General features: G+C 35.1%; 1 protein-coding gene across 3 annotated transcripts in view; it reads left to right on the plus strand.

Annotated features, from left to right (window-relative positions):
• METTL8 (methyltransferase 8, tRNA N3-cytidine) overlaps positions 1–14252 on the plus strand; it is a 120121-nt gene that overhangs the window by 40027 nt on the left and 65842 nt on the right. For all 3 annotated transcript variants that reach the window (XM_074215725.1, XM_074215724.1, XM_074215726.1), the window contains one exon: positions 271–423. In XM_074215725.1, coding sequence (XP_074071826.1) covers positions 284–423 — 140 coding nt within the window. In that variant the 5' untranslated portion in view covers positions 271–283. The remainder of the gene's footprint in view (positions 1–270; positions 424–14252) is intronic.

The raw sequence follows: 14252 nt of genomic DNA on the forward strand, positions 1-14252 counted from the left end.
TAAATGTTGGACTCATATAGCTTGGTCTTGGTCTTTATGTTAGTAAAATAAATGAACTAGTGTCATGCCCTCCCTATCTTCCTTCTCTATATTCCATCTTGAAGGGCTATGAAGGAGAGAATCCCATGAAGAGCCTTTTTGGTATCTACCTTGTATATTTCTCCTCTTTAATTATATCAGTAAAACACTTTAATGCAGAACCTGTTGTTATTGCCTCCTCTATGCAGCATTTAACAAATATCAAGTAATGAATCATTTGTAACTTCCCAGGTATCCAATTAAAATGAATGCAATTCAGAAACTTTTGGCTTCCCATCTCAAGAAAAGGATACCTCTAAGGTTTCAAAGTAATGATCGGCCAACTGTGCCTCTAGGATCTCGGATTTTAACAGATCCAGCCAAAGTTTATGAACACAACATGTGGTGAGTGATTATTTAAGTTTGATTTTTTCATCTGGTGTTAGAAATTAATTGTTGTCTTCTTGTTTTCATATGGTGATAACCAGTGCCAGGGAAATGACTGACACTATAATATTATTTGAAGACAAAGGCCAAAAGTCTTCAGTAGATGTATGATCTTGGGCAGATGACTTCATCTCTGCCTGATTTCCTCATCTGGTAAATGGGGTTAATAACAGCACCTACCTCCCAGATTGTTGTGACAATCAAATGAATGAATAATTGTAAAGTGTCTGATATAGTGCTTTTGCATATAGTAAGCACTGTATGAATTTTATTATGTGTTATGATTTACTTTGTGTTATTTTTTTAGGAATTATTATGTATTTATATTATTTTTAAGAATGTATTGGCAGGGGCAGCTAGGTGGTGCAGTGGATAGAGCACTGGCCCTGGAGTCAGGAGTACCTGAGTTCAAATCCGGCCTCAGACACTTAATAATTACCTAGCTGTGTGGCCTTGGGCAAGCCACTTAACTCCATTGCCTTACAAAAACTAAAAAAAAATCAATTGGATTTGGGGTGGTTAGGTGGCGCAGTGGATACAACATCTGCCCTGGAGTCAGGAGTACCTGAGTTCAAGTCCAGTCTCAGACACTTAATAATTACCTAGCTGTGTGGCCTTGGGCAAGCCACTTAACCCCATTACCCTGCAAAAAATAAATAAATAAATGAATAAAATAAAATTAATTAATTAATTTAAAAAAAAGAATGTAATGGCAAAGTTGGTGTCCATGAACCCTGGCCTCCATTATAGGCAAGATTGTGAAGGTGAAACTTAAATGATGCAAAAAATATAAATATGTGATGCTGTTTTTTGCCCTTAGGAAACTTATGGTCTAATTCAGAATCAATCACATACATCTAAAATAAATGTCTAGCAATACAAAAAAAAAATACTAAGTGCCAAAAGTAACAATAAATGCAGTGAATTCAAAGAATGACTTCTATCTCTGGGAGGGACCTCTAGTTCAATCCTGCCTCATTCTTCAGGTGAGGAAACTGAGACCCTAGTAGGCTAAGTGAATTGTTTAATGTCTCCTAGTAAGTATTAGAATGGGATTTGAACAAATGTACTCTTAATCCAAAGGTAGTACTATTTGTACTGTACCTTTCTGTTTCCCCAGAGGAGAAAGAGAACTTCCACCTGTGGTTCTACCACTTGTAGAGAAGCTAAGATTTGATTTAGACCTTGAAAGATAGATAAGACTTGGATAGGTAGGGATAAGGAAAAAGGGTATTTCAAGAAGAAGAAATAGGGTGAACCAAAGCATGAAAATGAGAAGGCTTAAGCTGTATTGGGAGAACTATGTTTGAGTCATTGTGACTAGAAGATCTGTATGGGGAAATAGAGGCAAGTGATTCAGGTCAACTGGTTGACCTTGTATACCAGGCTAAGATGTTTGAATTTTATCCTAGGAAATCAGGAGTTATTGAAGATCTATGAAAAGGATAATGACATGATAAAAACAGTATTTTAAGAAAATAAATCTGGTCCTGGTATTCCAGATTGCTGAGATCCTCAGTTTAATCTCTGTAAAATAGGCATAATCAGACATCTACTACCTAGTTCTCAGATTTGTTTGAGAGAAATAATATATGCTGAGGTCTTTGTAAATTTTAAAATGTGATAGAAATATGAGTATTAGTAGAGGGAGGATCTTCCTCTAGGTTACCCATGCTGGTGAAATTATAGGACTAGTCCCTATCCCTCTATGAATATCGGTTATAATCAGTTGTTATAATATAAATTTTATCCCATCTTTCTATCAGTTGTTATAATGAATTCAGGGAAGGGAACCAGGTTTTGGAGGACATTTGATTTAAAGTTTTTTGAGTTTTGAAGAACTCAAGAACACGGTAAGTGTAGTCCAGTAAGACATCCAAGAGTGGCTCTCAGGAAAGAAGTCAGGTTGGAAATCAGTGTTGAATATAAATAAATGGTTTTGCCTGTTACTGTTAAAGTTGCCTCTACTTAAAACATCTAGTTATTTAAGGTATAAAAGCAGTTTTACATGGTTAGTGAATAGAAGGCCTTACCTATTGACAGGAAGACCTGATTCAAATCCAGCCCTAGACATTTGCTGCTATGGACCAATTTATTTTCCTAAAATATTGTTATCATGTCATTTTCCTTTTCACAAATCTTCAATAACTCCTGATTGCCTAAGATAAAATAAAATATCATATTACCTCTGTTTGCCTCAGTTTCCTCAGCTGGAAAATGAGGATAAATATTAGCATCTACTACCCGGAATTGGGCTGAGAATCAAGTGAGAAAATCAGTTTAAAGAACTTACATGCTATCTATGTATCAGCTATTCTTATTCTTGTTGTTAATAATATTTTGTGCTCAATTTCTGTGGTTATGCTCAGGCAAACTATATATATATATATATATATATATATATATATATATATATATATATATATATATATATATATATATATATGTATATACCTGACTCCCAATTCAGGATTTTATCTGCAAAGTCTGTATTTTTTCTTTCCTTTATTTTTTAGACATAAGGATGCTATTTCTTTTTTTTATTGTTTTAGTCTTCCCTTCTCTCTTCTTAAACCATTTCCTTCATACTTCTAGTAAAGCACAATTCAGCTTATATTTTTCCTCAGTTCATTTAATAATAGTGACTTACTTTAAAAATTTTTTTCAGAAAGTTCATTTTATTATAAGCTTAATCATCAATGAATGCATATTTTAATATAAAAAAGAGGATTTCATATGAAACTGTGAATGTTTTTGTACAGTTTTTAAAATATAAATTAAATTAAGCAAGGTTATTGCTCTGATTTATCTCATTTTTTGTTTTCTTGGATGTTTTTTAATTTAAAAAGTTTATATTGATAACTCTTATCATTACTTTACCTTCTTTTCCTATTTTATCCCACCTTTCTCCTAAGTGAACCATTCCTTAAAATGGAGAACAAAAATAAAAGGGGGGAGGGGGGAATGTCAGTGAAACTAGCAACAAATCAAACAAATCCAACATTATATTCAGTGAAGAATTGCTCATATTACAGAGTGGCTTGATATATATGACCTTTATCTAAAGAAGGAGAGAGGGCAGCTAGGTGGTGCAGTAGATAGAGTACCTGCCCTGAAAAGACCTCAGACACTTAATAATTACCTAGCTGTGTGACCTTGGGCAAGTCACTTAACCCCATTGCCTTGCAAAACAAAAACAAAACATAAAGGGGAAGAGAGAGAGAGAGAGACAGAGACACACACACACACACACACACACACACACACACACACACACAGAAAGACAGAGAGAAGGAAGGAAAAAAAGAAAGAAATTATTCTTTATTTATTTTTCATGATCCTAAGAAAGACTTTTTTAACCTTCTGAGAGCCTGGTAGTCACCCCCATATTATAAAATAAGCATTTAAATCTATAGCTAATACTATTAAATGATCACTTATTATTCTTATTGAACACTACAGAAAAATGCAATCAGTTTAGAACACTTTGGAGGCACAACCCAAAGTTTTGTTCCACTTAAGGCAACTTACACAGTTACTTCTAACGATGATTCAACAATCCCCAACTGCACTTGTATTCAGAAAGTACATTATGTGACAGCAATGCAGAGGAAGGCCAGTGGAGACCTGCTTGACTGCTACAGTATAGTTTTCCTTTGTATGTGTGCCAGTTTTAAATATTAATCCACCACTTGTGTTAGGAGGCCATTTCAGAATCTAAATAAAGATCAAATGTCAATTTTTTCCCCTGGTCTAGAGTGGTGATTGAACTAATATACTAGGTGTGAGAAGAAAAAGAAAATTTAAGCCGACTAAAAAGGTTATATGCAAAGATTATATAGTATTATATAAATTAGATCAATTAAATATTTAATCTGGAACATGTAAGGTACAGTTATATATAAGGACAGATAGATAAATAAGACATGGTAACTGCCTGTAAGACATTGAAAAACTGAGACATATACATGTTAAAAGTAATTAAAGAATAAGGTATTACATAAGAGCACATTCAGGGATTGTGGAGGCTGAGGGGAGAGACGTCAGTGTAGGTGGAAGGAGCAGGGTAAGACTCCACAGAGGAAATGGGCCTTGAAAGATGAAATTAAGATTATAAACATTCAAGTTTTGTCCTTAAGGAACAGGGAGTAAATAGACCAACTTGGCTGGAGCAGAGCGTTCATCTCTTGGAGTTGTACAGGTGAAGTTTGAATAGTAGATTATGAAGGACTTTGGGTAGACCCTGATTATGAAAGCCCTTGAATGTCAATTTAGCAAGCTGCTTGTATTTATGGTAGGCAATGGAAATCCATGGACTTTTATGGGCTACAGAATGATTTTGTGAAAGCAGTGTTTTAGAAAATTAATATGAAAAGATTTAGTACCCTACCAATCAAATTGCCAAGAAGTTTCTTTGTAGAACTAGAGAAATAATCACAAAACACATTAGGGGAAAAAAAGATCAAGAATCTCAGGGGAAACAATTTTTTTTTATGATGTAGGAATGATGAAGAATCTAGTTATTTCCAGACCCCATATATTACAAAGCAGCAATCATGAAACTATTCAGTACTGATTTAAAAAAATAGAGAAATTGATCATTGGAACAGACAGGTAAACAAGGTTCAGAAGCAGCCAAATGCAGTAGCCTCTTGTTCCATAAAGCCAGGAACACAAACTACCAGGGCAAAAACTCTCTGTTGATAATAGCTGCTATGAAAACTGGAAAACTGTTTGATAGAAATTAGTTTTCTCTGAAAATACTATATGCCAGCGATAAGCTTCAAAAGAATAAACAATGTAAATTCTTATTTAATGTAAATGATATTATAAAAAATTAGAGGAGATTAATGTTGGGATAGATTGATCATAAAATATAAAATAGGTGACTTTAATTGCAAAAAATTACATTTTTACATAAGAAAACTGCTAAGGCTAGAATAAGAAGAGCTATTGGGGAGGGAAAAGTCTTCACATTTCATATCAGTTACCTTGATAAAGGTCAGATAACCAAGATATTTAGGGTTTTTATTCAGTCTATAAGACCCAGAACCATTTCTAATATAAGCTCATTGTTTTCAAGAGAAGAAATGTAAGCTATGAAAAACTACTTGAAAGAATGTTCCAAATTAATAATAATAATAATAATAGAGAGAAATGCAAATTAAAACAACAGTAAATTGCATTTGATAGTAGTAGAAGTGATGAGAATGAGCATACTCATTCTTCAAGACCCTGGAGTATCTGGGGGCACCCAGGATGATCTCAGTTTCTGTTTTCTTATAACTAATTTTTACATATGTCTTTGATCAGCTTCTTTTCCTTGTAAGTTTTATGGAGATTGGAATTCAGCGTATAATTCATCAAGTGTGCTTAACTCTAAACTGAAATACAGTAAAGGGCACAAGAGAAGAATAAGACACGATCCTTGCCCTCAGAGTTTACACTCTAGTTCAAAAAATAGCCTAAAATTGGAATAATGACCCCCCCAAAATTAGAGGGTCATTCTATTTTAATAGTAAGTGACTTTTGGGATGGAGCCAAGATAGTGGCATGAGGGCAGGAATTACCAGAAACTCTTGCCCCAAAAGCTCCAAAAGTCATAGAATTATGACTCAACTATATTTTAGAGGAGCAAAGTCCTCCAAAAGACTAAGTGAAACAATTTCCCAGTCCAAGACAACTTGGTAGACCTGTAGGAAAGATCTATTCCACCAGGAACAGTATTGGAAAAAAGCCTCAGGGCAACTGGATGTCAGCTCCAGCCTTCCAGGACGGTCCATGGGTGCCTGAGTCTGTGGCAGTGGGAGAAGTTTCCAGACCTCTTGGCCCAGGAAGAGCTGGGGACAGCTTGGGGATCAGTGGGAGAACTTTGTAGCACCAGAGGGAGCATGGAACCAGGGGTCAGTGCCAGCCCTGGGGCAGCCCCATTGGAACCTACAGAACTACCCCAAAACTGTTTCCAGAGCATTCAACCCACAGACAGTAAGGGGATAGGAGGAGACTGCAGGGGTCTCTCTACTATTCCTGGGGTAAGACTGCTGCTTTGCCTATACTCAGATCCAGGGTCCAGTCTGGGCCCCCTTAGTACCATAGAGAAGCAGGGATCCTCCAGGGCAGAGGGCAGAGGGCAGTGCTTGTGGTCATGCACAGACTACAGCACAGGCCAGGAGAGCAGTCAGAGCCTCTCATATAAGACCTTAAAGGAATTGGGGTTCCAGGGGGTGTCCCAAAACCCCCTAAATGCTTTGGAAGTGTGATAAATCAGTAAACAACAGTAAAAGAAGAACCTGACCATGGAAAATTACTTTGGTCCCATGGAGGATCAAAATATACACTCAGAAGATGACAACATCAAAGCTTCTGTGTTCAAAGCCTCCCAAGAGAAACAGGAAATGGTCTCAGGCTATGGAAGAGCTCAAAAAAGACTTTGAAAAGCCAGTAAAGGAGGTAGAGGAAAAATTGGGAATAGAAATGAGAATGATGCATGTGAATCTTTGAAAACCAAGTGAGCAGCTTAATGAAGAAAATACAAAAAAAAATTGAAGAAAATAACATTTTAAAAACTAGTTTAGGTCAAATGGAAAAAGCAGTCCAAAAGGCAAATGAAGACAAGGATGCCTTAAAAAGCAGAGTTGGCCAATTGGAAAAGGAGATAAGAAAGCTCTCTGAAGAAAATAACTCCTTCAAATGCAAAATGGAACTAAAGGAAACTGATGGCTTTGTGAGAAATCAATAAACAGTAAAACAAGATGAAAGAATGAAAAACTGAGACAAAATGTGAAATATCTCATTGGAAAAACAACTGACTTGGAAAACAGATCCAGGAGAGATAATTAAAAATTATTTGATTACCTGAAAGTCATGACCAGGAAAAGAGCCTAGACTTCATTTTTCAAGAAAAATCTAGAAAAATTGCCCTATCTGATATCCTAGAAGCAGAGGATAAAATAGAAATTGAGGAAATCCATTGATCACCTCCTGAAAGAGATCCCTGTCCAAAACTCCCAGGAATATTATAGCCAGATTCCAAAACTCCCAAGTCAAAAAGATAATACTACAAGCTGCTGGAAAGAAACAATTTCACTACAGTGGCACTATATTCAGGAATAGGCAGGATTTGGCAGCGTCTACATTAAGGGCTCATAGGACTTGCAATATGATATTCCAGAAGGCAAAGGAGCTTGAATTGCAGCTGAGAATCAATTACCCAGCAAAACTAAATATACCCTTTCAAGGGAAAAGATGAACATTCAATAAAACAGGGGTTCAGACTTTCCTGTTGAAATGACCAGAGCTGAACAGAAAGTTTGATCTTCAAGTTCATGACTCAGATGAAGTATAGAGAAGGTGGACAGGAAGGACTAATTATGAGGGATTTAATGATTTTTGAACTACTTGCATTCCTGCATGCAAAGAAAACACTGATAACTCATATGAATCTTCTAATTTATAGGAGCAGTTAGAAGGAGCATATACAGACAAGGCACAGGAGGGAGCTGAATATAATGGTATAATATAGTATAAAGATGGCATCAATGGTTGATAAGGGAAAGTACTGGGAGAAAGGGAAAGGAGAGGTAGAAGGGGCTAAGAAAATTCACATAAAAGAGTCAAGAAAATGCTTTTGCATTGAAGTGGGGGTGGGAAGAGGGGGGGAATGAGTGAGCCTTCATTCTCATCAGAAATGACTTGGAGAGGAAATAACATACACACTTAATGTGGTATAGAAATCTATTTTACCCAAGAAGAAAAATGAGAGGAAAGGGATGGGAGAAAGGGGAGGGGGGAGGGGAGGATATGATCGTAGAGAGGAAAGATTGTGGGATAGGGTAGTCGAATACAACACACTTTTTTGTTTTCAATTTTTAAAATTTGTTTTTTTTGTTTTTCCCTCCCGTGGATGTTTCTCTTTTGTTCTGTCTTTTCTATCACAATGTGATTACTATATAAATATGTTTAATATAGTTTTACATTCAGATTATTTGCTGTCAAGGGAATGGGATAGTAAGGGAGGGAGGGAGAAAATTATGGAACTCAAAATCTTACAAAAATTAATGTTACAAATTATCTTTTCATATAATTTAATAAAATTTAAAAAAGAAAAAAGTATAAATTCTCTTAGAATAAAGACTATTATTATTATTTTTTTGAATCCCTAATGTTTAAATGCTTGGAATATAGTGTTTAGTAAATGCTTCCACATTCATTCATTTATATATATTCTTTTAATTTACTCTCAATTTTAATCACTTCATTATTTTATTAATCTCTTATATACTCTCTAGTCTTCCTTCTTTATGTCTTATCTGATATTACTTCTCACATCTATTTCTCATTTCAGTCAAACAGGACTTATAGCTTTTCCTTTAACTCAGCCTAGACTTTTTTCCTTTCTTTTTTTAAAATTTATTTTCATCCATTTGTATATATATATATATATATATATATATATATATATATATATATATACATATATATATATACATATATATATGTATATATATATATATATATATATATATATATATATATATTTACAAAGTTTCCCTCCACCTTCCATTCCTACCCCCCTCCCCTCAATAAGCAACAGTCAGGTTAGCATTTTCCATAGTTTGTTAAACACATTTACAAATTAGTAGTTTTTGACATGAATTAGGATTAAGGGAAAGAGATACATAAGAGATAATTTTTATAAAGTGTTCATCAGATTTGGTAAGGGTGGTTCTTTTTCTGTATATTTTGTTTTGTTTTTCTTCCTCTGGTTGGGGATAATATAGTCCATAATCTGTCAAATATAGATTGTCCTAGCTCTCTGGACTGCTGAGAGGGGTTGCTTTCATCAAGGTTGTTCATCTCATAATGTTGATGTGTAAATTGTTCTCTTGGCTCTACTCAACTTCGCTCAGCATCAGATCCTGTAAATCATTCCATGCTTCTTTAGAGTCCAACAATCTATGGTTTCTTATAGAACAATAATATTCCATACTATTCATGTACCATAACTTGTTTAGCCATTCTCCAGTTGATGGGCATCCCCTCAATTTCTAATTTTTTGCACTACAAAAAAGAGCTGCTATAAATATTTTGGAACATGTAGGACTTTTCCCCACTTTTTACAATTTCTTCTGTACATAGTCCTAGAATTGGAATTGCTGGGTTAAAGGGTATGAACAGTTTTATTGCTCTTTGGGCATAATTCTATATTGCTCTCCAGAGAAGTTGGATCTCTTCACCACCAGCAATGCATCAATATTCCAATCCCCCACAACCTCTCCATCATTGATCATCTTCCCTTTTTCTCATCTGGGCTAATCTAATGAGAAGATGGAACTCATTGGAAATTATTCTTATGTTAGGAAAGATTGAAGATAAAAGGAAAAGGGGACAATAGAGAATGAGATGGATAGATAGTATCATGGAAAAAATGAACAGAAACTTGGTCAAACTTTAGGAAATAGTAAAGGATAAAAGGACCTAGTTTGTTATATATAGTCCACGGATCACAAAGAATCAGATATGACTAAAAGACTAAACAACAATTTACTTTAACCTTTTGCAAAGTACTTCCTTTTTTTTAAACTCATTTGTTCCCTGTGAGGTAAGTGCTATTATTATTAGCATTTTTACAAATGAAGAAAGTGAGATAGGCAAAGGTTGTTATTTGCCTAGGGATACACAGCTTGTGGGTGCCTTAGGCAGGATTTGAACTTAGGTCTTCCTGATTTCAAGTTTGTACTCTATCCGTTTTACCACTTAACTGCTCCTATTTATTAGAGATCCAAACAAAGTTTATTGGAGTTTTTAAATGGACAGCTTGACTATAAAAAAGAGAAGTAGTCAATTTAATTGAAATTGTCCAAATGTATTAGGGGGGGCAACTATGTAGCACAATGGCTAGACCATAAAGTCATGAATTTCTGAGTTCAAATATGACCCCAGATGCATTTCTAGCTGTGTAACCCTGAACAAGTTACTTAACCCTGTTTGCCTCAGTTCCTCCTCTGAAAAATGAAGCTGGAGAAATGGCAAATCACTCCAGTATCCTTGCCAAGAAAACCCCAAATAGGGACAACAAAGAGTTGGACACAATTGAAATAACTTATCAACAATAATTACCATAGCAAATGTATAGTTGTCTGGACTCTTGTTATAGGTAAATCCAGATGGATGCAAATTTAAAATACTTTATGACTCCTATTTACACCCTATTTTGAGATTTTTTATTGCAGTTTTGTTGATGATCAACTCAGGCAGAGGCTTACTGGCAGGCACATTGCAAATTATGAGATCTCACTTTGATTTAGAATATATTTATTGATCTTGTAGCACCACAGAATCTTCAGATCATATTTTTTTGTTTGTTTTTAGGTTTTTGCAAGGCAAACGAGGTTAAGTGGCTTGCCCAGGGCCTCATAGCTAGGTAATTATTAAGTGTCTGAGACCAGATTTGAACCCAGGTACTCCTGACTCCAGGGCCGGTGCTTTATCCACTATGCCACCTAGCCACCCCCAGATCATATGTTAATCAAATTATTAGAACATTAGAGGATGTAGGATTCTTGAAACCTGGTCATCTATTGAAACCAGTAAACTTCTTTCTGTTTTTTTTTTTGACATTGATATTTTATGACATTGATATTTAATTTACTGGTCACCTGATACAGTTATCAGACCTTGCCTTGCCATTTGTTGGAGTGAATCGGGGCAGGCACCTATTTTTAAACTCAGTAGAGTTTGGGAAAGGACAGGGTTCTTTGGTCTGGGTAATTTACACTAGATATAGTTTGTATCTAAGCCCCAAGCAGAGCAGTGCAGTTTTTTCTTTTTAATTTTTTTTAAAAATAAGTTTTTATTATTTTGAGGGATTTTTTATATTACTGTAATTTTCTCCAGCATCCTTCTCTCTTCCCCTTGTCAAAAGCTATCCTATATAAAGAGACTAGTATATTTTAAGACAAAAAATTCATCATAACTGATCAATTCATTGAAAAAGTCTATATGTAAGATGTGTGCAATGTATATATTTTTTGAACTTCCCCCTTTGACAAAGGATTGTAGTGATAGCATCTTTTATCTCCTTCAAGCCATGCATACAGTGGTATTTTTACCCTTTCTAAAACATAAAATCACATACAGGGAAGCCTATTTTATTTACTATTCCAATTAAATTTCTGCTGAATTTTGACTAAAAGTAAAACCAAACTGAACTAATTATGGTATATGAATGCTATGGAATACTATTGTTCTATAAGAAACCATGAATGGTTGGACTCTAGAGAAGCATAGAATAAATTACAGGAACTGACATTGAGTGAAGGGAGCAGAACCAAGATAGCATTGTACATGTTAACAATAATATTGTGAGTTGATCAACCTTGATGGATTCAGCTCCTCTCAGCAGTTCAGAGAGCTAGAACAATCCTAGGAGACAAGCTAAAGACAATGCTATCCCCCATCCAAAGGATGGAAAACAAAACAAAGCAAAACACAAAACCCTATAGTATTTGAATGAACACTACATTCATTTTTTAAAAATTTCTCTTAATGCATTTTTTTCCTATCTCATGGTTTTCTTTCTTTTCCCTTAATCCTAATTCTGCATACCAAAAATGACTGATCTGTAAATATTTTAAACACAAATGTATATATGCAATATTTACCTGTTTGCTGGTGAGGGGAGGGAGGGGTGTGGGAAGGGAGAGTGGAAGAAAGTTATATAATTTAAAAATTTGCATATGCACATGGATGAATGTTGAAAAATTTTCATAGCATGTAATTGAAAAATAAAGTAAAAAATTAAAAAAGTAAAACCAAAACTGTTCTATAAATAAAAGTATATCTTGCCTATGTCACAATAATACTTCTTGTCAACTTAAGTATGATTTACATTGTATTTCTTATTAAGGTGAATAATTGGAAAATGAAGTGCTATAATTAAATTAAAGTTGCAGTTCAATTTAACAAATAAATAAGAACTTATTCCCAAACTCTTTCAAATGTAAAGTCCTCTGATCATTATTTCCTTACTCAAAAATAACTCCCTAATTGTTGTTCTGTTTTTTTCAGTCATATACAACTCTTTGTGCCCTGATTTAGGATTTTTCTTGCCAGTTACTGGAGTGTTTTACCATTTCTTTCTCTGGCTTAATTTACAGATGAGGAAACTGAGGTAGATAAGGTTAAGTGACTTGCCCAGTGTCACACAACTAATAAGTGTCTGAGGCCAGATTTGAACTTATGAAGACCCAGCTCTCTGTCCATTACATCACCTAGCTGTCCATCTCCCTGTCTATAGGATCAAATAGCTTGTCCTTTAAGGTCTTCTGTAATCTGATTCATTTACTTTTCTAGCCCCTTCTATACTGTTCCTCTTTTTTTTAATGCTCATCCCAGCCAAACTAGACTGACAGCTTTAGTCTCATTCTCTTCTCTCTAACTCCATGGAGTCTTAAAGTTTATCTTTCTATATCTGAAGGAGAAAGTGAGACTGGTTACTTAGCATTGCACCCCATCATTCAAATTCAATTTATGTACTTGTCATGGTATCACCTCCTCTAATGTCATGGTCTTCTTCCAGACCAAAGGACAAATAGCATCGTGCTGAATTGAGCATTTGCTATCCCAAACTTACCATATCATGACCCTCTTTTTAGGAATCTCTCACTTTTTTTTCATTTTTGGCTCTGAGAGGGGTTATCTAGAGACCCTGCAAGGCTTTTGGATAGTTTGAGCAGACTTATTAGAGCTGTGATTTCCAGCTTCTACCTCTTTGCGTGCTTTGTCTTATTCATGGCCTGAATCTTTTCTGGAAGCAGTTTTAGAGAGCATCAATGGGAAGTCAGAAAGCTTTCTAATTTTTTGCCACCACAAAAAGAACTGCTATGAATATTTTGGAATATGTGAGACTTTTTCCCATTTTTTATGATTTCTTCAGGCTATAGACCTAGTATTGGAATTGCTCAGTCAAAGGGTATGATCAGTTTTACTGCTCTTTTTTTTTTTTTTTTTTTTTAGGTATTTTGCAAGGCAGATGGGGTTAAGTGGCTTGCCTGAGACCACACGGCTAGGTAATTATTAAGTGTCTGAGACAGGATTTGAACCCAGGTACTCCTGACTCCAGGGCCGGTGCTTTATCCACTGCGCCATCTAGCCACCTCTAGTTTTACTGCTCTTTGGGCATAGTGCCATATTAATAGCTCTCTAGAATGGTTGGATTAGTTCACAACTCCACCAGCAATGCATTAATGTCCTGATCCTCCCACAACCTTCCCAACATTCATCATTTTCCCTTTTGTCATCTTCAACAATCTGATAGGTGCAAGGGGATACTTCGGGTAACATCAAGCTATAGATGGCTTTACTTCTCATTCCTTCAACCCTTCACCCTGTGGAATCTTTCTCCAATAATGCCAGATTTTTGTTTGGAAATTTTTAACTTACACAAAGGAAATGATAGAGCTGTTGAGCTTGAATACCAAAGTCAGCTTGAACCTATTGGTACATTGAAGATGCTTTAGAAACTGCTCTGCCTGAATGTATTAGGAGATTTACTGACATCCTGAAATCAAGGTTCAATGGGAAAAACATATTTAAAATAATTAACACTTATACAAGACTAGTCTTAATGTATATACTTTTGGAATTGTAAAAGTATCCTAACAAGGACCTGTATAATATTAACAAAATCTAGGATCAGTCACCTATAAGCAAGGTAAAAGATGAGTATTTTCTCACCAAAGAAGACAAAGAGTCATGATAGATGTTCTCAATCATTTTAGCATGCA

This window comes from Macrotis lagotis, chromosome 1, assembly GCF_037893015.1.
Source record: "Macrotis lagotis isolate mMagLag1 chromosome 1, bilby.v1.9.chrom.fasta, whole genome shotgun sequence".
Taxonomy (NCBI): Eukaryota; Metazoa; Chordata; class Mammalia; order Peramelemorphia; family Peramelidae; genus Macrotis; species Macrotis lagotis.